This window comes from Platichthys flesus, chromosome 15 (genome assembly GCF_949316205.1).
Source record: "Platichthys flesus chromosome 15, fPlaFle2.1, whole genome shotgun sequence".
Taxonomy (NCBI): Eukaryota; Metazoa; Chordata; class Actinopteri; order Pleuronectiformes; family Pleuronectidae; genus Platichthys; species Platichthys flesus.
This window is the reverse complement of record NC_084959.1, coordinates 16,332,196-16,356,248: the sequence shown is the minus strand read 5'-3', so window position 1 is coordinate 16,356,248 and position 24,053 is coordinate 16,332,196. Positions and strand designations below refer to the sequence as shown.

General features: G+C 43.3%; 3 protein-coding genes across 6 annotated transcripts; 1 reads left to right on the top strand and 2 right to left on the bottom strand.

Annotated features, from left to right (window-relative positions):
- Positions 1 to 14: 14 nt before the first annotated feature.
- LOC133969904 (SLAIN motif-containing protein-like) lies at positions 15 to 3,596 on the top strand. 2 transcript variants are annotated; one of them, XM_062406618.1, is made up of 7 exons: positions 15 to 605; positions 1,249 to 1,385; positions 1,484 to 1,546; positions 1,705 to 1,803; positions 1,902 to 2,165; positions 2,774 to 2,899; positions 3,027 to 3,596. In XM_062406618.1, exons 1-7 carry the CDS (start codon positions 301 to 303, stop codon positions 3,281 to 3,283), a joined length of 1,251 nt encoding a protein of 416 aa, XP_062262602.1. In that variant the 5' UTR covers positions 15 to 300; the 3' UTR covers positions 3,284 to 3,596. The 2 variants fall into 2 exon arrangements, with proteins under 2 accessions (XP_062262602.1, XP_062262600.1); XM_062406616.1 differs by having other exon boundaries at positions 17 to 605; positions 2,771 to 2,899.
- A 361-nt stretch (positions 3,597 to 3,957) lies between these two features.
- taf1 (TAF1 RNA polymerase II, TATA box binding protein (TBP)-associated factor) lies at positions 3,958 to 18,377 on the bottom strand. 2 transcript variants are annotated; one of them, XM_062406084.1, is made up of 41 exons: positions 18,071 to 18,377; positions 17,381 to 17,495; positions 17,089 to 17,212; positions 16,883 to 16,999; positions 15,897 to 16,019; positions 15,401 to 15,642; positions 15,057 to 15,272; positions 14,634 to 14,876; positions 14,324 to 14,552; positions 14,092 to 14,199; positions 13,816 to 13,983; positions 13,563 to 13,690; positions 13,198 to 13,305; positions 12,941 to 13,114; positions 12,660 to 12,833; positions 12,203 to 12,307; positions 11,898 to 12,098; positions 11,674 to 11,815; positions 11,107 to 11,237; positions 10,938 to 11,018; positions 10,679 to 10,828; positions 10,466 to 10,585; positions 10,066 to 10,241; positions 9,744 to 9,976; positions 9,433 to 9,640; positions 9,003 to 9,174; positions 8,613 to 8,824; positions 8,376 to 8,484; positions 8,195 to 8,293; positions 7,899 to 8,076; positions 7,743 to 7,810; positions 7,531 to 7,653; positions 7,304 to 7,396; positions 7,105 to 7,189; positions 6,917 to 6,984; positions 6,420 to 6,536; positions 5,978 to 6,085; positions 5,711 to 5,806; positions 5,147 to 5,375; positions 4,754 to 4,925; positions 3,958 to 4,513 (listed from the first exon to the last, which is right to left on the bottom strand). In XM_062406084.1, the coding sequence occupies exons 2-41, from the start codon at positions 17,492 to 17,494 to the stop codon at positions 4,270 to 4,272; spliced, it is 5,988 nt and encodes a 1,995-aa protein (XP_062262068.1). In that variant the 5' UTR covers position 17,495; positions 18,071 to 18,377; the 3' UTR covers positions 3,958 to 4,269. The 2 variants fall into 2 exon arrangements, with proteins under 2 accessions (XP_062262068.1, XP_062262069.1); XM_062406085.1 differs by lacking the exon at positions 5,978 to 6,085.
- A 456-nt stretch (positions 18,378 to 18,833) lies between these two features.
- Positions 18,834 to 23,810, bottom strand: fam76b (family with sequence similarity 76 member B). 2 transcript variants are annotated; one of them, XM_062406619.1, is made up of 10 exons: positions 23,259 to 23,810; positions 22,141 to 22,205; positions 21,961 to 22,015; positions 21,695 to 21,850; positions 21,428 to 21,609; positions 21,257 to 21,307; positions 21,080 to 21,157; positions 20,805 to 20,940; positions 20,614 to 20,715; positions 18,834 to 19,982 (listed from the first exon to the last, which is right to left on the bottom strand). In XM_062406619.1, the coding sequence occupies exons 1-10, from the start codon at positions 23,343 to 23,345 to the stop codon at positions 19,893 to 19,895; spliced, it is 1,002 nt and encodes a 333-aa protein (XP_062262603.1). In that variant the 5' UTR covers positions 23,346 to 23,810; the 3' UTR covers positions 18,834 to 19,892. The 2 variants fall into 2 exon arrangements, with proteins under 2 accessions (XP_062262603.1, XP_062262604.1); XM_062406620.1 differs by having other exon boundaries at positions 20,805 to 20,937.
- Between the last annotated feature and the right edge of the window lie 243 nt (positions 23,811 to 24,053).

Genomic DNA, 24,053 nt, shown 5'->3' with positions numbered 1-24,053 from the left:
TTAACAGGCCCTACTCAACAAATCTGGGTCAATATATAGTACAGTGAAGCAGCACACACAACATGGTTGTGCAGACCTACACAACTCTGCAACTCTGAAGAATCCTTTTGTCTTGAAATGTAGTTTTTGTCAGATTTTGGTTGGACCACGTCTTCATTTCAGAGACCCGGGGTGGCAGAAGACAAAACTGGACAAGGTGTTTGAAGAAGTGACGGACTGTGGGGATCTCCAAGATCAGCCGAAGAGCGACTGGAGTCTTTGTATTTCACCAGTGGTAATAACCATCTCTTCTCCAGCGAGATGAAAAGCAACTCTAAGCAGCCGGAGGACAGCTCACTTTCATACTGCAGCACCTGGATGGACACAGAACCTGCAACGTTGAAGAGTTGTAACGGTCACTCGTTTGCCATGGATGCAAGGGTCAGACTGGATCATTTGAAGTCAGGGTGTAATCCACCCCCACCTGGCTGCGTCACGGACGGAACATTGAACAACTACAACAGTCAGAAAAACGCTTCGGACGATGAGCCGAAAGAAGAGGAGTCTGCTTTGGACTCGGTGGAGCTCCTTGATGTAGAGGATGGCGAGCAGGATGAAGAGAGGTGGTAGGTGACATCACATCTTTGATGATACTCTTGTGAAACAATGTTTAATGTGAGAAAGTAGTTAACCCATCTGTTGGCCAAGTAACCCTACATTTAAAACTAGAATCGCACTCATTAACTAAAACATGCCTCCGCCAAGGCCTATTAGTCTATTTAAATTCAGTGGATCAGAAGCCAAGGTTGGAAACTACTAGGTTATTCTCTAACAATAGGTTTTTAAAGCTTGTCGAATCATCCAGTATCTAAAATCCCAAAATATAAAAGTAACTTTTAAATAAGGCTGTCAAATATATGTAGTCAACTTATAAAATCTTGGCATGGATCTGCCCCTGAAGACGGATCCATGCCAAAATTGAATTGGTTACTGTCTCGGCCCATGTTCCACCCTTCCACTAAGTTTCCTGGCAATCTGTTCTGTAGTGTTTGCATAATCCGGCTGACAAACAAACAGACAAAACACATCCTCCAGGGTGGAGTGAAAGCTGTGTAAAGCACCTAATGTTGTTGCTGATCAGGATAAACAAATTCTCTCTACAACTATTGTCTGTAAACTTTTCTGAAGATGTCTGTTCTTTTATCGAACTGGAGCAGGGTTTGTTCTCAGTCAATAAAAAGGGCAAACGTGCTCTTCTATTCCTCTCAGGTTATACGAGTCTCCAAAGAAGCAGGCGACTGAGGAGCAATCTGAGTCGGCTCTCACATGGTGTCGACATGTCCTGGATAACCCCGGTCCTGAGGTGGAGGCGGCGTGTCGTCAGCTGATGAACAGGCTGGATGGAAGTAAGGGAGCAGCATCCTGGAACCTCCTCTACACGCTGCTGATTTCTTTGATTACAAAACATTGTGTTTTGAGTAGCCCCCACTCTCTGTGTTGTCAGGACCGAGCAGTCACCTCTACAGACGTCCTGCAGTTTGTCATCGCACTGGGGGGAAATCTTCAGGTAACACAACCCAGAACATCTCCCATAGTCCAAGTGTTAAAACAACAAATAACCTGAGATATAACTTACCTCAGGTTATCAGTGATGTAAAATCAAGATGGCCAAAAACAACACGTCTTTAATTCAGTAACATATGTTGCATGTATTAATCGGCATAGATAACAAGGAGCTGAGCATCTCCAACAACTCCATTAACACAAGCTACAGACTGGAGGACATCACAGACGTCCGCATAATGGCTCAGATACAGGAGGCCAGTGAGTACACATGTCTTTTGATTTGATTTACTGTACACTGAAATCTCAATGACCTGTGATTATGTTGAATAGAGGTAACTTTAGTCTGCTTCTTTCAGGTTTACGACAAGAATATGTTTCTGCGCCTCGGAGAAGCCCTGAGTCCCCTTTTTATTTTAACACCGCTGTAGAAAACACTGAGGACTTCACTCCAGGGAACACAAGCGAGTCGTCATCTCCCTCTCGCTGGTCGCCTCGTCTGTTGTCCCAGAGCTCTCCCTCTAGCCAGTCACCATCATCAGCTGCCAGGCAGAGTCCCAAACTGGCCGGACTTCAGCAGCAGGTCACCCAGTTCAAGCTGCTTAAACTGTCGCAGAATCAAGGTGCACAGAGAAAACCAACTATATTATCAGAGGCCTCAATAGGATGTGGGGTGGAATGATTATAGATTGAGTGTAAATAAAGAGGTGTGTTTAATGCCTTTAACGAGATTTGAATGATGTTTTTAGGAATAAGATTTGTTCCCTTTTACAAATAGGAGACTCAGTAGAGTGCATACATCACCATACTTTAATGTGCACCAAATTGCAAACACTCATAAACATAAGCCCTCTAAACATGTCAGATTTTTTTACCGATAGATCCATTTATTATTCTCAGAGACTATGATCACGCTGTGATCCAGATCTGCACCCAAATGTCAAGGGTTCTTTCCTGTCCTATACCACATCTTTTCACCAAGTTTTGTGATAATCCGTTTAGTAGTTTTTGTGTAATTCTGCTAATACACATAAAAACATAACCTCTTTGGTTAAATAAATACCCAACTACTTCTATTGAGGCGCATGAAATAGTTTAGACTCACAAACTATGGTTTTATGTGACATAAAAGGCACCAAAATGTTCCATATTGTAAAACCACATAAATATACCTTGTGAGAATGAATGAGTGTGTGTGACCTGGATATAACCCTGATGTGTTTTGCAGCAGTATCAGCACGTAGGACCGGGTCGCCGGTCCGGACCAGCCTCCGCTCCCTCCAGGCTGTCAGGAACAGTCGGAGTTTGGAAACCGATGAATACGTCCCTGCTCATCAAACTGCCCCCACTGCTTCAGGTTTGGATCCGATTCCTCACATTTAGAGAAGCAACAAGACTGGAGTTCTCATTGGACTGCTCTGATAATGCTACAGCTATTGAACAACCCTCTTTGCATCCCTTCCGATGAAACATTGCATTCCCAGGTGCATCATCTGCCAGAATGGGGTCCAGCAGCCGGTCTCCATCACTTTCTGCAGCATCCGTGAACCCCAGCTCAGCGAGAGACCACTTGGTCCGGATAGCGGCCATGAAGAGGCCGCAGAGGTCTCAGTCGCTCAGCCCCAGCAGGATCGCTCAGTCTGCTAAAGTATACCTGTCTCGTCACGGGCGCGTCTTTGCGTCTCCCGAGAGGTCGACCCCTCCGGTTTGGGCCAGATATGCACCACATGCTCAACAGTGAAAGACATCAAGATGTTCATGGGATATTTTACCAATAGGTAATTTACTTCTATAGTTAAGCCTGCAGAAAAATATATTAATCCTTGCTCTTAGATAATGTCTGTACTGCATCCGTGTTTCCAGTTTCCATTACATAGGTTGGATTTCTTTCAAGAGGGTGTCTCTGGATTGATTACATTAATTTATCAAAAAACCTAAATGTGTATTGTAAATAAATAGCTGTTGAAGCACGTGTATAGTCTTTCTCTGCAGATGAAACTAATCTGAGATGCACTTGAAATAATTAAAGTGAAGAATAATTTTAATAAAATGAGTTTGATACGGTCTTTCTCTCGCTATCAGTGACTCGGTCACCATTGCACCTGCATGAACTCATCAAATCGAAACTGAGTTAGAAGCACATGATTATTATAAGCTGATGTGAATGTGGAAGTGTGGTCTCACTTCACTCTGCATTGCAGAATGGGCCGTCTCCTTCATTGGTTTTTCGTTGCAACAGGAAGTGTGCAGGTTACCATGAGAAACTAAACAGGTGACGTTTGCATAATAGGAAGCTCACTTGTTACCATGAAATATAGGTGTGATTTCTCTTTTCACTCTCAATATAGGGTCTGTGGGTTTTACTCTTAAACCTAATAAACACAAGCAGGAAGAGGGAAATGTCTGGTAGCAGTAATGACTTGATGACAGCTCTTTGTTAATCTTCGTTGTGTTTATTCTATCTTTCATGTTGGCACTGGTCAGAAACAACAGAGCTGCTGAAATTTTTGTGAGCACAGGATTTTAAACGACTTAAAACAGCATATAACAATGGAACACACACTCCAAGGTCAAGGTACATCATTGTGCACAACAGTCAGCTAACATGTAAAAAAGGTCAAGAGAATGTCCCCCCAGAGGTGCCGGGACAACAAAACACAAGGAAGCTATAAACATGATCCATTTACAAAGTAATAAAAATGTACAATATGTTCAACTGAGGAATCTCTATTTCTGATTTTCAACAAAACTGTTGTCAGAGTCCAGGTCGCTGTCTCCCCCGATTGATCGGAACTCTTCACTCTCCTCGTCCTCACTGAGCTGGACCTGGGAGAGCACGGCTGGGCCTCTCCTGCGTGCCTCATCTTCTTCATCTTCCTCCTCCTCCTCGCTGATGCCATATTCTTCTCCATTTCCCATGCCCAAGGGCGGCATCGGAATCTGGCTCTCCGTCTCCTCATAGCTGCCGAAACTGGTACAGAAGAGAAGGAAGGTGGGAGAGAGAGAGAGAGAGTGTCATCAGCCCACATCTGTATTACCAATGATCCAAGTAGAGCAATGCATGCAAGGACAATATGGCATCCACCCATATGTTATGATGGTGAGGAAACCTGGCTGACAGTAAAATACAATAAATAATAAAATTCTTGTAAATCTTTATTCTTGAGAGTGGTTGTAGAGTCGGGCTTCTTCACTCTGGGGCCTGTCGTACCTGACGTTGCTGTCTTCCATGTGAGGCACATCAGGCCCGTCCCCGTCGTACGACATCATGCTCTCCTCCTGCTCCATTCCCATGCGTGCAGTATCTTGAGCTCTGCGTGGAGGTGCAGGTCGAACGTCCACCTCTCTGTCGGAGTCACTACCACTCTCGGACAGCTGAATGGCTGAAGGGGACACGCAATACATCAGGACGTATATCAAGCACAAATCGCTACACATGGTCTTTATCGGAGACTGAGTGATGATAAATGTTTGTTTACTGACCAATAACTATTTTGTCTGTTGCACTCTGTCATTGTCAATTTTCAGTACAATGCAACTATACTTTTCTATTATACTAAACTTTACTTTTCTCTTTTTACTTGTCTCAATAAGGTGAACTTACAGGAGAAAGGGTTGTCTCCCTCCTCTTCGCTGGCGTCATCCTCTCCGTCAGACATGAGCAGGTCCTGGTACAGGACGCTGGCTTGGGCGGGGCGATTCGATCGCCCGTCCTCTCCCTCATCGTCTTCATACTCCTCTTCATGCTCGTGGTCGTGCAGCCGCCTGCGAGGGTCCAGCAACATGTCCTCGTCGTCGTCTTCGTCCTCCAGATCTCCTTCAGCGTCCTCTGCCTAGAGACACAGGTCAGGCAAACAAGAGGTAAATAAGACAGCCATGAGCAAGCTAATTATGTAGATAAAATTCAACATAGAATAATCAAAAGTTAAATAAATACCTCCTAAAACTGTGCAAAAATTAAGTTAACACATTTCCTAAATCCGCCAAATTAAAATAATAGTAAATATAATGAAATAATAAAATAAGAATAAACCGAAACACTATCAGGTGGTTCTTAGGTGAGGATGGTCTGTGTATAATTTGTTTAAGAAAAATAATAAATTATTATTTTTGGCATCAGCGGTGCCATGAACTTTAAATGTACTTTCATTAAATCGATCTGTCTTACCGGAGCAGGAGTCTTGGGTTTTCCATCATCTTCCTCCTCAAAGCCTTCAATGTCCACATCTGACTCCTCCTCTCCAGGTCGTCTCATGTGGCGTCCCTGAGAAACACGATCATAAAAGTCTCAATTCACCCTTTTGGAATGATGAACTGTTAAATAATAACTTGTACAGTATGTACAACAAAGCATGTGAACAAGCTTGGTGATCTGAGGATAGTTTGAGGAGAGGTGGCATGTGGTTGCAAGCCTCATTTCTGTCTCTCTCCATACCTGCCCCCCTCTCTTTTCTGAAGCAACCACTAGAGGTCCCTCAGAGAACAGGCTGCTGGACTCTCTGGGCAGACTTCCCGAAGCCCCGCTGTCAAACAGATCAGCAGGCTGGCCAACACCACACAGACAAGCACGGACACAAGGAGAGACAGGACAAGACAACAGGAGCGAAGGAGAAAAACAGGTTGGATAAAGGAAACACTGCAGTGAGGAAAACTACTGTGTAGAAATAGGAAACATAAAAGTCAAGAAAGGAGAGTAATTGCAGATAAACAGTGAAAAGGGGCAGAAGGAGCTCTACAAGGAGTGGCAAGGACAATACTGTGCATAGACATGTTTACACTACCTGGTGTGGCAGGTTATAAACCGCTAGAGGCCTGAGGTCTACTGTCAGTGTACCCAGGAAAATTAAATAAAACCTGGATCCTGGCTGCTCTCCTACCTGCGGTGTGTAAGGTCCAGGAGTCATTGGGTCCAGACACTCCAAGTCTGCAGCATCCAGAGCTGCCTCCTTAGCCGTCGAGATGTCCTTCTCCAACTGGGTCAAGTGCTCATCATACTGGAAACACAAAAACATGCAATTATTCCAGCACCAATTAGTGTTTCTCCCACTCATCAAAATAATGCAGGCATATATTTAGCTGAAATAAACCTTCAGACAACCTCCACATTTTGAAATAGACAGAATCTAGTTGGATATATTTTTCAATCCTCTGTGTTGTATCAATCAACACGACTGAAACACTGATTTTACAGTAGTCTATTTTAACTACCTCCACAATAAGATTTTGTGTGAAAAACAGAGGATCAACTTGGTGTCACTTTATAAAATCCCTGCAAATTGTTTTGAAAATGTTTTAACCCAATGTAATTTACTGCACAGTTAGTAACAACTCTTCCCCTTAACACACAGGAAACCAAGTATCAGACCCATCATACCTCTGCCAAGGTCTGCTTGCACACGTTGACGATCTCCAGGGCTGTATTTGTGTACGGACTCTCTGCACCTGTGAAAGACACAAAAAGTAATTATGCTTTGAAGAAATCTGTACTGAACTACAGAAATATTTTCAGTTATTGACAGAGAGACACAGAATGCAGAGGTCACAGTAACGATGATGATTTACCGTTGTACTTGATACTGTTGGCGTGGATGAGACTGACATCTGAGAGGAAGGACTCTCGGTTCTGGTATTTGTGTTTGGAGATGTACTGGTGAACCATGAATAGAATGACATTTTTTTTGTGTTAGCTGTCTTTGTACTGCTGATATTAAAAATGTTGTTGGTATATTTGTTTTAGGTTGACCCCTTGTATGACCCTCACCTTGCGAACGGTCTCCAGATCCATAGGGGTTACAATGACCTTATAATAATCCGGTACAAACTTTTTGTTTACAGGATGATGGAACGGCCATGACTACAGAGAGGGGAGGGATGGAGAAGGGGACACAGATAGTTACTTTTATTGCATGCAGAATTATGAGAAGTAGATACAACAAATATCTAACTTGCACACAAAATGCTAATAAACGCTACGAAAATGTGACTCACATCGAGAACCACCATCATTTTCTGGGTTACGATATTGTCCAGGATGAACGAGAAGGCCACCTGATCGTCGTCATCCAGCAGAGGGTTGATGGCTTTCTCCAGCCTCACCAGTCTGTCCTCCTTCTGAACACACATTCACAGGTTTGAGAGTTCACGTGGAAATAAGCAAGAGAACAGGACGATATGAAATAAGACAAAACATTCCCACTCACCTCTTTCAGTTTGGTATCGCACAGGTCCAGCATGGACTGGGCCACCTGCGTTATCGGATGCTTTGCCCCTGGCGAGACAAATTCCAAAAATCTATCTTAACACACTTATTCACTTTTTGAGCCTAAGAGGTTTTGAAACCAGTTTTGATGCTTTACCATTGTAAGTGGCACTGTTTTTGACTACGAGCTCCACTGCTTCACGGAACTCGTCCCTTGATGGGTACATTCGTTTGCGTACATTCTCCCTCAGCGTCTGCAGGTCCATGGGCCGAGTGATGATCTTGTAGTAGTCCTTCACCACCTTAGCATTTACTGGTGTGTGGAACGGGTATGTCTACGTAGAGGGGGGTGACAGCAGTAATGTTAAGACCACACAGCACTAATGGAAATGTATGGGAACGGTCAAATGTTGGGGGGGGGGGGCGATTGAGTGTGTTCCTTGCGGATCTTACGCTGGGGTGATCCCGCATGTCATTGATGACGCTCTCGAGTACCGAGGACAAGGTCACCATGGGGTCAGTGCGTCTGCGGTGGATGGCCTTGTGTGGTTTCTGTGAACAGAAGAAAGGATCAGCTGCCGGGTCTGTGAGCTCAAAAAACGTTAAAAACAAGCAGTACAATGGCTTCCCTTACGTTAAGATAGTCACAGTGCACAGCGCTGCCGACACGTCTCTTCTTCTTTGGTGGGAGCTGCTGTTTGGGGAACTTGAGCACTAAGGACTTCCTGCGCACCTCATCAGCACTGCAGGGGGAGAATAATTACAACATGTGTGGTGAAATTTTGAGCTGCTCTTGCTGTGCATCAACCCAAGTTTAAGGAATACAGAATTGTTGATGATAAAGACAGGAAGAGGAGTGACAATCCATTACCTCTCAATGAGCTGTTTGCCCAGGACGATCTTGGTGCCCTCCACCTTGATCAGTTCCTCGTTGTCGTTGTGGATAACTGTCTTTTCCAGCTCCTCCTCTTGCTCCTCTGTCATGGCAACTGGGTTAGAAGGTGGTGCGTTGGTCTGATAGTACAGTGGGCAGAACTTGTTGGTCCTCATGTGTCCTATGGCTCCACACGCGCCGCACTTTAGCTGGAGAAAAGAGACAAACCTTAAGGAACAGGAAAAAGCGTCTGCGGTATAATAATATAATAAATAATAATATAATATTAAAGGAAAGCAAACCTGGTGAGGTCTGAATTTAGATGGGTTTTATGAAGCTGGTGAATAAGCGAAGGAGAGGAGAATAGTAATGAATCGGTTTGCTTACTTTAACCTTGAGGTCTGGTCTCTCCTTGACCTTCTTGGCCTTCTTCTCTGGAGGACCCTTGATCTTGTCCTTCTCTTGGTTTCTCTTCAGTCTCCTCAGCTGCTCCTGAATTCGTCTGCGCTCCTTCCTCATCTCTTCTCTGTGCTGCTCGTCGAAGAGGGCGAACTTTTTTCTGCAGAGATAAACATCACTGGCTATGTGAAATTCACAGGTTCCTTTGTGAGGATGGCACTAATTAAGTGGCATTTCTATAATAATGCAATTAAATACATTTAAAATTATAATTATTTTACAAAATAACTTTTCACCAATAGACCAAGCCACCCTGAAATATTGGATCACAGCCTGACATGGAACCGTTGTTACGAAAACAGTCCAAATACAACTGTCAAGATAAAAAAGAGCTTTAACTTTGATTAAAAAAACCTACATGAAATCATCATCCTTGGTGGTTCTTATCCTGGTGTAGGCGTCAATGACTGAAGCCTTCCGTACTGTCTCACAGCGGACATATTCCTTGCCATCTTCATCCCTGAAGGTGCGATAGATTTTGAGCCTCCTTCCTGTGGCCGCGGAGTTCAGGCTTGTGACAGAGGACGTGTCATCATCCTTGTGTGAGCCGGTGGACAAGGAACTGGCTACAGAGCAGAGAGAAGTTTACAATGAGAGACGTTTTTGACAGAGAGCAGGCATGTCTTCAGTGTACCATGAGAAGATAATAGAAGTAAGCGGTGTAAGTACACAAGCCTTTCCGCCGCTCCTTGCGTCCCTTGTGGTCCCGGTCACTCTCCTCGCCCATAAGCATCCTCTGCAGCTCCTTCCTCTCCTGCTCCTCCCTCTCGCGGGAAAGCTGGGAGCTGGTCTTTTTGTTCTGCAGCATGTTCTCGATGTTCTTCCCCATTTCCTCAAAGTCACTGTCTTCTGCTGAGCTGCTGCCTGTGTCTGTGGAGAGCACCTCTGTCGATTCTAATACCCTGTGGTGGAAGTGCAACAAGGAAAATGAGCCAAACTGTGCTCACACAGAGATTGTAATAACATAAATAGCCCTAAATAAGACCCTCACTTGTTCTGCAGGTCAAAGATCCTCTGGCACTCCTCCTTGTAGCGCTCCTGGTGTTCAGCCACAGAGAAACGGGACCCTCGGGCAAATTTGCTCATGGGTCCCTCCCCTGAACGTGCCTGCTCTGTGGACATGGTCCTCACCACGTCAATTACCTCCCAGCGAGAGAGCTTCTTGATCTATCACACAAAGACACACAATCACTCAGTGACAATCAGACACACAGATTTAGAAAACGTTGTATTCATTGTGAATAAAAGAATAAAAGAAGAGAACGGCCAAGTTTAAGTTACCCATTATTGCGATTTACGCAATGGTTGCTGGACGTCCACAATATTATGGGACATCCTCCTGAACTTCTAGACCTTTCTACCTTTCTCTTTTTATTTTGTCATGTTCTTACTTCTTCCTCTGGAACACCAAACTTGCGCAGCAGCTGCTTGGCGTTTTTCAGCGAGAGTCTCCTGAGGTCGGCGTCTGTCCCCGTCACCGTCTTCTTGGCGGGCTGCGGCTCTTTGTCATCCTGAAAACCCCACACAGGATAGAAGTTTTTCTCCTTCTATACATCAACAAAGCAGTGCAAGGAGCGGCAGAATGTTACTTTAGCTGGTCTGACCTTTTGTTGAGTGGGCTTGTTGGGAACTTTGACGTAGGAGAAACCCTCCCCGCAGCCGGTAGGATCGGCCACACCTGTAACCTCCAGCAGACATTTCCCCTTCATGGCAGAAATGAACGCTCTTGTTGTGTTCCACGGAGCTGTCCGCACCTATATGGATGTGTGAGAAAGGATTAGTGTGACGCAAGTCCTAAAAAACTCTTGTTATCGCAAGTCTGAGTAATTTAGACTCATTATTAAGAAGCACTTGGGTCAGTACCTCATCATCAATCTTCATCTGAAAATCCTCTTCGTTCTCTTCCTCTGGAGCAAAGAAGGATTTCTCACCATACCCAGCATCCTACAGGGAAACAAGAAAATGTAGTGAGGCCGTGGACACACAACTCACTTGTGTCAACCCTCAAATTGCTTAGAGGAGAAACAGTTACCTTGAGTCTCTGCTCTGCCACCAGCATGCTGTAGTAAGCACAACACTGCTCTGGAGACACCATGGCTCGTATCTCTTCTTCTGTGGGTAATCTGAAGTCAGGCTTCAGCACCCACCAGTTAGAGTCCATCCCTAACACCAGGACCAGGACATTTTAGAATCAACATTCATGCTCGTGGATGGATGCACAAAAAGAAATATAACTATGATTGTGAATCATAAAAATATTAAACTACACCTACATATCGACAAGATATACACGCACACCCACACATTAACATTTAAAAATACATCCATGTTCTTGGATAGGTCGGAAAAAGTAATTTAGCAAGTAAGTTAGTAAGTTAAATCCTTAATTGGCGATGCAGTCAGAGCTCCTCCTTCCAGCTGTTCCGCAACAAATTTTCCTGTGCATGGATTAAGCAACATCATATACACGACAGTAGTTTCTTACTTGCCCTGATAGAAAACCACCTGATTTGATTAGTTCCTCAAATGCTGAAAATCACGTTTCTCACTTAATGGTGAAACTTACAGAGAACAGAATTGATGAATGAGCAAAGTCTACCTGTTCTTTTGAAGTCGGCACAGAGTTTAAGTCGTTTCCTGATGCTACTCTCTGAGTGTGAGGGAAAAGCTTTCTTTATATCCTCCATGCGGATTCTGCGTGGCCGATCCTTGCTCTTCCAGAACAAGCGATAAATGAACACCTACAGAGGACACAAGGGACACACTTCAGCATTAGCGACAACAGCAGCTTGAGTTCGTGAAGGGTCAGTAAATTAAACAAACCTGAAGGAAATCTCTGATGTGGGTATTGGCTCGTTTCGAGTTTGGCCCAGGAACCTCGAACAAGGGGCACTCCTGACCAACCACAATGATGTCCACAATCTCTCTGATGTAGTAGCCGTGGCGCGTCCGTAGCACCAAGAAATCAGTCTCTGGCATCTTGTGCAGGTAGATTGGTGCACGGAAAAGGTTGTTTTCAAATGCCTAAAAGATAAAGATAACACAACAGTTTGTCACAGTTACCAGGCAGGCGATGCTACATATGTTGCTGAATTGAATATTGAATCTTTGACTGTGACAGTGCTGACCTGGAGCAGCTGTCCCGGATGCAGAGAGCCAAGGAAAGGAGATGTGTGGCAGTACACGGTCTCTCCATATTTACAGTCAGGAGCTCCAGGATCCTTTCCAGGTTTCTGAAGACGAGAGTAAAACATTGCCCCAACGTAATTAAAAAACTATTTACAACAAGTGTAACATTTCATGTCTCTTAATTTCGCAAACTTGAATAGGATGATCTGTAATAACAGAATATCACACCTACAGTATTTGTATACAGGTCTGCAATGTTGGCGAAAAAAAGCTATATATTTGACTCAGGGTTCAAGGTGTTTCAGTTAAGATAAAGCTCAATATTGCAGGAAGATCTTACCAAGAACTATGCAATGCTTTATTTTTGTTTTCCTTGGGTAACTTGAACAGTGCTTTATAAATCAAAGTTATAATTTATTATTATTATTATTATTATTATTAATAAAGATGACTCACCCTTTTGTAGTAGTTTTTGATTTTGGTTGCCATGCCTACTTGCATGATGAGAGGGGAGTATTCTTCACTGTACTCAGCCAGGATCAGGTCTCCATCTTTGCCAGTCAAGTCTTGGGGCGTTCTCATGAAGAACATGTCCCCTCCTCCTGAAGCCTGACGTTCCTGCTCTCTCATCTATCACACAAACACGTACTCAACTGAGGTTAATACAACAATGGAACTCAACATTGTATTTGTATGTGTTAAGAGTAATAATGCTTGTTTGAACCAGTAATGTCTACCTTGGCTTTCTTCTTGATTTGTTTGAGCAGTGCCGAGACAGGGTGAGGACCCGGCTGAGCCACTGCTCCAAATGAGTACTTCTTCAGAGCCGGTCGATGGAACTGCCGCAGCTTCATGGGCCCCATGTGAGTGGGGAAGAAGGGTTGCCTGAGCTCAAGCGCCGGGATGGAGTGCTATTAAAGACACACAAGTTAAACAATTTTGACATTGTGCAGGAGGTCCATCACGATGTTTACTTTCAGGCTCAACTGCTCACCTGGATGATGTTTCCACCAAAGGTCCCCCTCAGGCCCTGCTGTTTGGGATAGTAGAACTCGTCATTGGAGAGGTTCCACGGGTCCTTCACTTCAGGCTGGGACATGTTCTGATTTGAGTGGAAAGAGATTTCATACAGAATGAAATTTCATTCAAACCTTTTACATTTTTTGATTCGTCAGACAATTGTTTGGTGTACTTTACGTCATCTGCTCCATTATACAGCCTTGATCTTCCTGATTAGAGACATATTTTCCCATTTCCTGTTTCTAATGAGTTTTATCTCCGTTGATGAAGCACAGCTTTTTATCCACACTTTGCCATAATCAAACACGTTGCCTCCCCTGATCTGATGAGGCAGCCTACCTGCTGTGGCTCATCTTTTATCACCCCGGTCTTCCCCAGCAGGATGCGGCTCTTTTTGATTGCCGTTTCCTTCTTATTTTCTTTTGATGGGGAGTGAGACATCGTTTTCTCCTTTTCATCTGGAATCTCTACAAGAGACAGTTCAGGGGGGCATCAAAATAAGCAGCATGGAAATAATCTGAGAGTAAGATGTTGTAAGCTCTCAAATTTTAATAAAACAGAAGTGAATATGGCAGGATTTCCTTTTATGTACCAAGAATAATATTCTCATCATTTGGATCCAGTGTGAGAACTGGTGGCGAGAGCAGGTAATCCATCTCCTGGTCATCCCAGATGATGTTGTCCTCCCAGCGTCCGTACACTAACTCTTCATTGTCAATAGGAAAAATGGAGAACCAGGGACAATCATCTTCGTGGAAGGCTGTGGAGGGGAAAAAAACACAAATTAACACAATTCAGAAAATGAGAAGTTAGCTTGAGATGACCCTATGAATGTTTTATTTGTAGATTTGTCTAAATGTAAACTCACCATGAATATCATGACTATTCTTTTCCCGCTTGGAGCCAGAGATTGAAGAAACTTTCGGCATGGGGGGAGGTAGAGGTGGCACCAACTGCGAATTGCTTCTAGTCAGACCTGTAAGATTTTACAATAAAATAAATACATTTTACACACATTAAATATTACAGCAGGCTGTGTCACCATCAGTTATATCTAGACACTAATGATACAAATTCAGTAATTGTTCCTGTCAACTCACCCTGCTGAGCATTGTAAGCATTGGCATTGCGGGTCATACTAGAGGGTAGCCATCCCGCAAGGCTAGCTCGCTGAGTCTTGGTGCCCTTGTGTTTTATGTCTTCCCCGTTCCAGATGATGTCGTCTTCCCATTGCAGCTGAGTGACCATCAGGAAGAGCTCGTTCTCAGGGTCTGCTCTGTTTTTCTCTTGATCATCGTTATCATCATTATCGTCTTCTTGCCTTTGAAACTACGGGTGAATTACACACAATATCAGCAACACAGTCTGTATAATGGCACTGTACATCTTCAGATGTCTTTGTCTATGTACCTCTTGAGAAGGCTCTGAAATTTCTTTGGGTGTGTCCTGCTTCTGAGGCTCACTGGACTGCTTTTCTTTTAGCTTGAACCCATAGTTGAAATAGCTTCCGTCCTCTGGGACGCCGAGCATGTCGTACCAGAGCTGGGCTGGACCATATCTCCATTCTGCTACTTTCGGCCGAGACTCTGTCTCTTTGTCCCCATCACCACAAGTCTGTGAGAACTTAGATTCCACTGGAGCCATCATGGTTATCTGGATAACACAGAGAAACACGTTAAAGCGGTTTTCAGACATTTACAGCAGGAGGTTCTCTGCACAGACGCATTCACAACCCGCCTTATTACTTTAGTGTTGAATACAATTATGAACTGCCGCACTACTACCAGGTGACATTATGAGAGTCTGCTGTGGCCTATACCACTGAAGATTTACCTCATCATCAGAGAGACACTGCTCTGGTGGTGGAGCGTTGGCATACTCATATATCCACCCAGACTTCTTCTCCTGGCTTTGCTCTGTGGGTTCTCCTTCTGGAGGAGGCGTACCAGGCTGATGGTCCCGGTGCTTCCGCTTCTTCTTCCTGCGGGCACTCCTCCAAACGGACGGCATGCTTTTCCCAGGACCAAACAGTCGCAAGAACCTAAGCACCTAGTAGTACAGCCAAGACAACCGGTATCAGTTCCCACCTTGATTTTATAATGATGATGATTATGATGATTCAATAAACCTTTAGTGTACCAACTGATAAAAAAACAATGGCAGTGAGGAAGCTTTACCTTTCCAGGCCTAAACTCTGGGAAGAGCTCTGTGACACCTGGCAGTGCTTTGGCTGCATCCTTCTGCATGATGCCAGCAAGAGGGAGAGTGAGCCTGTCTGGGGACCCTCCATCCCCGGACTCCTGGCAGGGACGATCGGTTTCGGACTCAGAGTCTGAGGAGCTGCTGAAGTCAACCTTATCAGCCGTGGAGGACGGCGCAATAATGGAGGGCAGGATGATGCCATCACCCTCTTCCCCGACTACAAGTAATCAAAGTGAACGAGACATAAAACCACAACATCAGCATTTGTGATCTAAAAATACATAAACTTTGACTGAATTATTTTTTTATTTTATAACCTTATAAACCGTGACTATATCGACTTTCATGCAGTACCCAGTACAGTGCAATTCACTTCTTTCTTTTTTTCCGACTACAAAGTTAAAGAGCAAACCTCAGAGGGTAAGCCGAGTATAATTTCTCCCCAGTGACAAATTATGAGTCAGCCCTTACCAATCGCGGTCTGAGGGGATGGCTCATCTTTCTTAGCGGCTGCTGCAAGACTTGGTGGTGGCGGAGGAGGCATGAGCTTAGAATCAATATCCTCACAGTCTGCATCATAGTCATCCTCATCATCTGAAGTAAAGAAAAATCAAAGGGATTATATAACAAAGAGTTACAAAAATGTGAAATAAGTTAAATATAATTAATTTGAAAAGGTCCAGTGTGTAGGATTGGTGTTTGATTGGCAAAAATTTACTATAATATTCATAGTTAGGCTTTCAGGAGCCTAAGAAGGACAAAACCAAACTGGCTCCAGAAAGCACCCTTAACATCTGTTAGCAGAACAACACAGAATATACTTCCCAACCGTAGAGAGAAGAGGGTGAGGCGAAGGTTATTCATTTGGTTGCACTCTGCAACCTCACTGCTGGATGTTACTAGATCCTAAACATTGCACCTTTATATATATTTATATACTTTTAAAAGATAAAACGGGAGTTTGATATATATATTTATAAGAGAAAATATAAATAAATAAAAGCAAGAAAAAGTCCAATTAAAGTCCTCAAAAAGCCAATTCATTTTCCTGAAAAAATAATAATGAAAAATGGCCACTAAATACAAAATAACGGGCTTCCTGTTGCGTTACATAATGCCCCTTGGGACTTTGTGGTTTGTCTGGTCATGATACACCTGGGCTAAGATTTTTATGAAGATCGGTCAAAGGGAAACCTAGGGGCTGCGTTCCATGGGCTGCTGTTGAGCCATTTTGCCACACCCATTTAAAATTACCCAAGAATACGTACATTTTCACCACTTTCTAACATTCAGGTAAGTTTGGTAATAATTAGAGCACGTCAAAGCCCTCTAAAACCCAATTCATCTGCCTGAAAAAGATAAATAATCCTGACAATTCCAATATGGTCTCCCACGGTCTCCTACTGTTCGGTGCTCGGGCCCTAAAAATCTACTCTTGTGTGTTGCAACATGATCACCTGTTTGCCTGCAGGGCTGCAAAGACCCCATGGCCTGACGGTACTTCCTCGTCTCATCCTCAGCCACCTCAGTGATGTCAGAATAGTCCACTGCATCTTCAGTGCTTTTCACCCAACCTGCATGAGGCAAATTATTAAAGTGTTACTCCATCTTGACCACGGCTACATTAATGCAAAGTTCTTTCATATACAGTATTTGGCCTCACCTTCTTCATCCACACTATCAGGGTCTCTGTTTTCCTCTTGATCATCATCTTCCTCAGCAGTAATATCTGTGATGAGTGAGCCCAGACCCAGAGTACCCAAACCAGCCAGATGCTTTTTGGATTCCTGGAGGGAGAAAGGGGAAGAAAGAGAAGAGAACCGTGCAGAACACAGGTTTGAGCAAATGATAACAGTCTCATAATATACAACGTTATTAACTCAAACCTTACTTTAATGAGCAAAACAATACAACTGACAAATGCAGTAGTAGAAAAGTGTCTTCAAAACACCTACATTGTCTAAGACACTGTCGTCCTCCAGCTGTCCATCTTCGTTGATGTTTCCAAAGAGGAAGCCGGTGATGGAGAAAGGACGATCTTGGTCCTCGTCACTGTCAGAGTCAGACATCCTGAAAGGTCGGGAGAGAAAACAGACGCATTATAGGCATTGAGCTGGTCGTCGTTTTATCTTGAGTGACTTGCTACAACTAATGAGACACCATTGTGATACCGGAATGATTAGTGCAGGAGAGCTGCACCAATACTTAACCTGATCACAGACTACAAAGATATTTGTTGCTGTACATGTATGAAAATATTTGATTAAATAAACATAAATAAATGCCAGTGTTTTACTTTCAGTTTAATTGTTTTACATTGACTTCTAGATTATCTCTGTATCGTGATATGGAGTAAATATTAGTACTCAGTACAGTCAGCACTGTAGCGTTGTTGTTGTTTGTTTGTTTCATCTGCAGCTTACGTTAGAACCTTGATTACCTAGTTGTTTTTATGTATTTACATGCGCTGGGACACCTAACTTCATCACAGTCATTTAAGAGCTGAGGATTTGTTAGTTGCACTGGTAACATCAACATTAGCTGAGCTGCGGTGTATCTTACGTTAGGTAAAGTTAGCTAACTCATTCGTTAGCGTCGGTTAACACAAACCAAACATCAGAAATGACAGATACATATAAACTTACCTCGCGCACCTTCGGTTGCGGTTTAGGAATCTTGGGTTTAATCCAGTTAGATAAATCTACTGAATGCTAACAAAATGTAGCATGCTAACCTGCTCCCGATTAAGCCTGGCAAAGTAAACTGTTAGCAACAATAATACCTTTTCATATGTTCACTGCGATCTATTTCGTAAACGCATGTCTTCTTTTCCCTCGCCTGCTTAGTGAGAGCAAAAGAAAACGTATTTATTACAGCCTAAAACATCAGAAACTTTACTTTTTATTTGTCTGGTCGGAGCTACTGGTGCTACTGGTGCTAACTGGCGGACAAGCCGAGTGACCCGGAAGAACACGGTGATGCGTTCAGGAACTCCCTGTAAAGTTGGTAACTGTTGCACAACGTATTCAATGTTTAATATATAATATTGTTTGGGAATTAATAAGAACACTCAACCAGGTATAATTGTCTTTCTACAATAATATGACATCATGCTGCATTTAATTTTAGACTATACACCACCATAAAATCCTATAACTATATTATGTGCTTTACACAAAAGTCATAAAACTAGTTTAGAGATGTAAGATTTAAATAATTTATGAAAGGGGGATTTAAAATCAAGAACGGCACAGAAGATTTATAGGTTGATTCTTTGATACAGCTGTCCTTACCTTGCCCAGACCATATGTTTAATGTGCGAGGTGCATGACTTGAACTGTATACATTTACGAAACCCCTAAACAAAGTTAAACAGTTTTGCAGTCAGTAAAAAAATAAAACTACAGAAACAGTTTAGCCAGTTTTAATAGATTTAAAACACTTGGTTTGGAAAAAAGTACAAAAGTGATCCTGGATGCCCCAGTATGAAACCAGCCCAGTAACGCAAGGTGAAAGGTGTGTTCCTTTAAAAAGCATCTTCTACAGACATGTTAATTTCAACTGGCCTTACCATACACATACTGTACTCACTAAAACAGATACAAGCAATAGTTTAAATACAATGGCTGACCCCAGTAATACATTTACAAGTGATTCTTAAAAAACTAATTAAAAGGGGGAGGGGGGAAAGAAGTCCGACCACAATGCCATCTGGTATCTGGCAGTTAAATCATGCATTATTACAATCGTTCCACTAAAGAGAAACAGCGAAGCACTATAGCTTTCACACGGTGAGAAAGAGGGCAGCCAAGAGGTGTCTCTCTATCAGACAGCCTTTCAAAGTGTTCATTGGTTGATTTATGAATTGTTACTGAGAGAGTTCTCTACTGTTGAGCAGCAGCCAAGTGGTCACACTTCTCCCATTTTGCATACATTGTAAAGTTGCTGAGGGTCTCCGTTAAGGAGAGCTAGTCTTCCACAATCGCATTGTTTAGAAAAATATATCTAACTGCTGTTGAAGAAAACCCCAAAATGTGGGATGTTCTCTCAGTATGTTGTGAGGAAATAAAAAAGCTAAGAAATACAGTTGAATAAATAAATTGCATGACATCCATAAAAGTTAAGGGGATACATTGAGTCGACAGAATGCTATTCACATATGCACACCGTGTTTTTTTGTTTTGGCCCGGCAGTGTTAAAAATGACTCCCATCCTCCACTCCGCACATCCCAGGTCACATCCTTTGATCCAGTGGAAAAGTTGCCATAAAATATTTAAAATATGTTGACATTTCGAGAAAAAAAGGTTTCTTTGTTTCGACAATTGTTTGCCATGTACAACATGGTCTCTGGGTTTACCAGTGAAGTAAATCAATGTTGATGGCAATGAGGAAACACAGGAGGGAGACTCTCACAGTGTTATAACAATGAAGCCGCTCTGTGTCGTTACCCGCTGGCCGGCCTATTGTTAGGATAACAGTAGTGAGCTTCCTGTCCGGTCAAACTTTTTTCCTTTGGAGAGTGCAGCCACTTGCTTCATCAACTCCCTGTTCTTGCCCTGTGGAAACAAATTATTTACTGTGTTAGAAATGATACAAATAGTCACAATTACTCATTAGACGCTTCAACCTAGTTTTGGTTCAACATGTATTATTGTTTGAGGTGCATCAATGCAGTCCACTTTTTCAGGGACTTTATTAGTACTCTTATTGGTTATATCATTGTTATTATTATTTTTGAAGTATATAAAGCTAGTTTTGAAAAATAATTTTTAGTAAAAAATATATCAATAGCAGTGTAATTATTCTGACTTAATTTCTGCTAATGTGAGTTCATTAGATGCTGTTAATGCTTCTAGTGTCTGTAGCTATAAATTTACAAAAATCTGACAAACTTATTGGAATGTTAAATTCCACACATATAAAGCTTCTGTATCAGCTTGTTATTACCAATTAATTATTACCTAAACAAGCATATTGAGGTTGTGTAAAACCTGAAGTGCTGGGTGGGGGCAGTGGAAAATATCCCTCTAATAAACACCGTTAAAGCATTTGAACAGCTGCTGTGATCAAGGGTTCTTATTGGCTTTTTACTCACAAGAGATGTGATTGCAGTAATACACAGGTCGCTGTTGTCAACACAAGTATAATTTATCTAACTGGTCTGCAACAATTTGTCGTTTTTTTTACCTGCTGGTGCTCCATGGACTCTTTGTGCGATTTATCCATTTGGTTCATCTTCACTCTCATGTTTGACTCCTGGTACTGAAAGTCTGCTTTGATCTCTGTGAGCTAGAGAAGAGTTTCATAATTAATACCTCAGAGGACATCCAATCAGCTAACAGTGATGCAGTTTTGTCGCGTTTAAGCAGACGTCCTACCTTTCGGTCCTTCTCTAGGATGGTCTGATCCTTCTGCTGCAGAAGTCTCTTCAGTGACATCACTTCCTCTTTCAGCTGGCTGATGAGAATGAAGTTGTCTGTTCCTCCAGAATCCATTGACTTGGTGATGGAACTACTGATTGGAGAAAGGGGAAGTACATGAGCCTAATGTTGAGATGAGTGAACAAAATATGGCTAGGTGGTGTTTTTACGTCAACAGCAATGCGAGTTAACTCATTGCATCTTTCCTTTAGCAGTTAGTAAATCGATCTCACCTGTCCCCATTAGATGGCTTCAGCTCCAGTTTTGGTTTCTTCTTTGGAGTCTCCTTCTGGATCAAAGACGATTTATGGCTGCACAGAAAGTCAGATTAGAATATAAAGTTTCGGCCATAAAAGCTCCATTAATACACAGTATTCATTAAGTGGGAGAAATAAGAAAGAAAGTCTCACCTCTGCTTCCACAGTCCCTGCTCTTGCTCAGGACTCAGGCTCCCACTCAGTCTGTGAAAGACAAGATAGCTCAGCAACACACAAACTTTATTTCTTTCCGATTCTGACTGAGACATAACAGCCTGGCTGAGCAGCCTGAGAATGGAAGAAGTGACAAAGCGAAGAACTTACTTGTGGTGAGAGCTGCTGTGTCTGTGCTGGTGGTGGTGATGATGGTGAGGTCTGGAGTGGTGGTCTTTCTCGTTCAGGGACGAGGAGTTGGAGGAGCCGAAGCCTTTCCTCTGTTCCTTGGTCTTTTGCAGGACCCGGCGGTAGGACAGAGTGCAGAGCCAGCACAGCAGTTTCCCATCCACCTGTAGGACATTTAGAAGATGGTAGCTCAAGATGTTGCTGCTACACATTCACTGTTAATTAGGGTGCATGTGTGTGTGTTGTTACCTTTCTCCTGCCTTCCTCCTTGCGGTCAAAGGCGCACTGCTGTTTGCACTGCTCACATGTCTGTGGAGATCCATATTTCTTTTCGGAGTTTGTACAACGCTGGCACTTTGTCCCAATAAAGGCTGCAATGATGTTACAGTACTGGCAGGGCTTGGGCTGTGAAAGCAGATAAAGACAAGAAGGTTAGAAGGAAAACTACCCATCATGTAACTTTAAATAAATGAACAAAGCTTGAAAAGTGCTTTGAGAAGAAAAAAGTTACTCACAGTTCCAAACTGTTTCACGTTCTGTGCACATTTCTTACAGATTGTATTGGTTTTACTGGAAAGAATAGAAAGGAAAGAGTCACAAACATCACAAACAAATTGCATAAAAGAAATACAAAGAGAATCACTGTAGGAGCATAAATAAAAGCTGAAATCTATGACGAGGCCCAAACGTCTCACCTTTCCTGCTGAAATTCAGATCTGCAAAATGTGCACTTCACTATTGGGTGCGCGATGCGACACTCCTGAGGAATCAAAACAAAAGGAGAAGCACATGTCAGCTTCTCGACATACAAGTTGACCAATTTGATTACATGATAAATTGACATGTTGGAAACAAGACCGCCCTTTTGTCTCTCACCAAATCTTGGCCACGACGCTTGTGGAAATACCAGTTTCAAAAAATGTGGGTGTATACAATTGAGGACTGGCATGTAACTGGTTATGTTGACAGACACCAACACACTATAATGGTGGGGATTGGGGATGTTGGAAACAAAGGTCAATAAGGATGGATTCCTAAATATCAAAAAAAAAAATGTCGCTGTAGCCCGAGGTTCTACTTGAACGGGACCACTGTGGCTCAGGAGTAAGAGTGGGCTGACCACCAACCAGACGGTTGCTAGTGCAATTCCCGTCTTTCTCATCCCATGTGGCAAAGCAACCTAGGAAAGATACGTAACCCCCAAAAACGTTATGAATAAGTGATGATAACTCCACCATGACATGATTGACGTCTGTTTAAAGATCTCGAATATATATATATATATATTTTCACAGTTTGCTTAATGGCGATCATTTATGTTTTGAGAGAAAAAATTGTACAGTGTTCCATGACAATAAAGGCGTTCTATCGTCTATATTACAGATTTATGATAGATCAAGTGCTGCACATAGATGCACTGTATAAATGCATGTGGATTGGTGAATGACAAAAACTGTAAAACCCTGAGTGTCCAGCCATACTTTTGTAAATACAGGGCATTTACCCGTGAAGCTACAAAGAGCAACAAGTTGAACATCAGTGGCAATTATTAGGATAACGCTTCTTTCATGGATAACATCCAGCTGTTCATTATAAGTAGTGTAAGTGTCCTGATGCGTCGGTGCTCTTTAACAAACAGATCGTGGTGATGGATTAAGATAAACAGGTTTTCAGTGAGCGTGTGTATGTGTGTGTCCAGGTCGGAAAGATAAAAGCTGTTGCATAATCAGAGATGAGTCGTAAACACCATCGCGCCCAGATCAACAACAGCACACACGGATCACACGGTTGCTGTGTTGTTTACAGTCCGAACCTTGCACAGCTGCTGGCCCTGCGACAGCTCTTCGAAGGGATACCGCTGGTTGCACTTCGTGCAGGCGTACAGAGCCGACGTTGCCATTCTCGCCCGAACGAAAGTCACCGAGCCCGGGGGGAGGGTAGGGGGTAGGATCGCGTTGGCTGAGTCCAGCTGCAAACCGAACGGATTAAAGGCACCGTGTCCTTCCGAGCCGCCCGCTTGTAGAGACCGTGGCGCTCACACCGCTCGGCGTTGGCATCCGGCGTTAGCTAGCGTTAGCGGGCTGTGCTCGGCGGAACAGAAATAGCTTCGTTAGCCGGAGGGAGCAGCCAAAGAACAATAAACTCCAGATATCTCAGAGCTTCCGCCGCTCTCACGTCGTCCCGCAAAACCGACGTGACGCTGGCCGTCGTTTGATCCTCCGCGAACACGAGCCTCTACACCCGCAGCTGGTTATTTCAGAGGACTTTCCACTGTTCTCGGGCAGAAAGGAATTCTACTGTTCTCCTTCTCTCTTTTTTTGTATCGATGCCGTCGTCGTCATGTCACCGGAAGTGTGAGACGGCTCCTGCGAGAAGAAAGAAAAACCTATCGCGACACGACGTCCGTCCGCGGGATCTGGAGTTTGAAATGCTGCGAACCAATCAGCTTTCACTCAGCGGGTCTGATCAGCTCATCCACCTCCAGATCGATCAACTAGTGTGATCGATCACACAAGAGTTTGATTGATAAAGAAACTGATCACCATCATTCTCTCATTATCCACTCACCACTTGGCCAATGGAGGGTGGGTGGAGTTTGTGGGTCCAC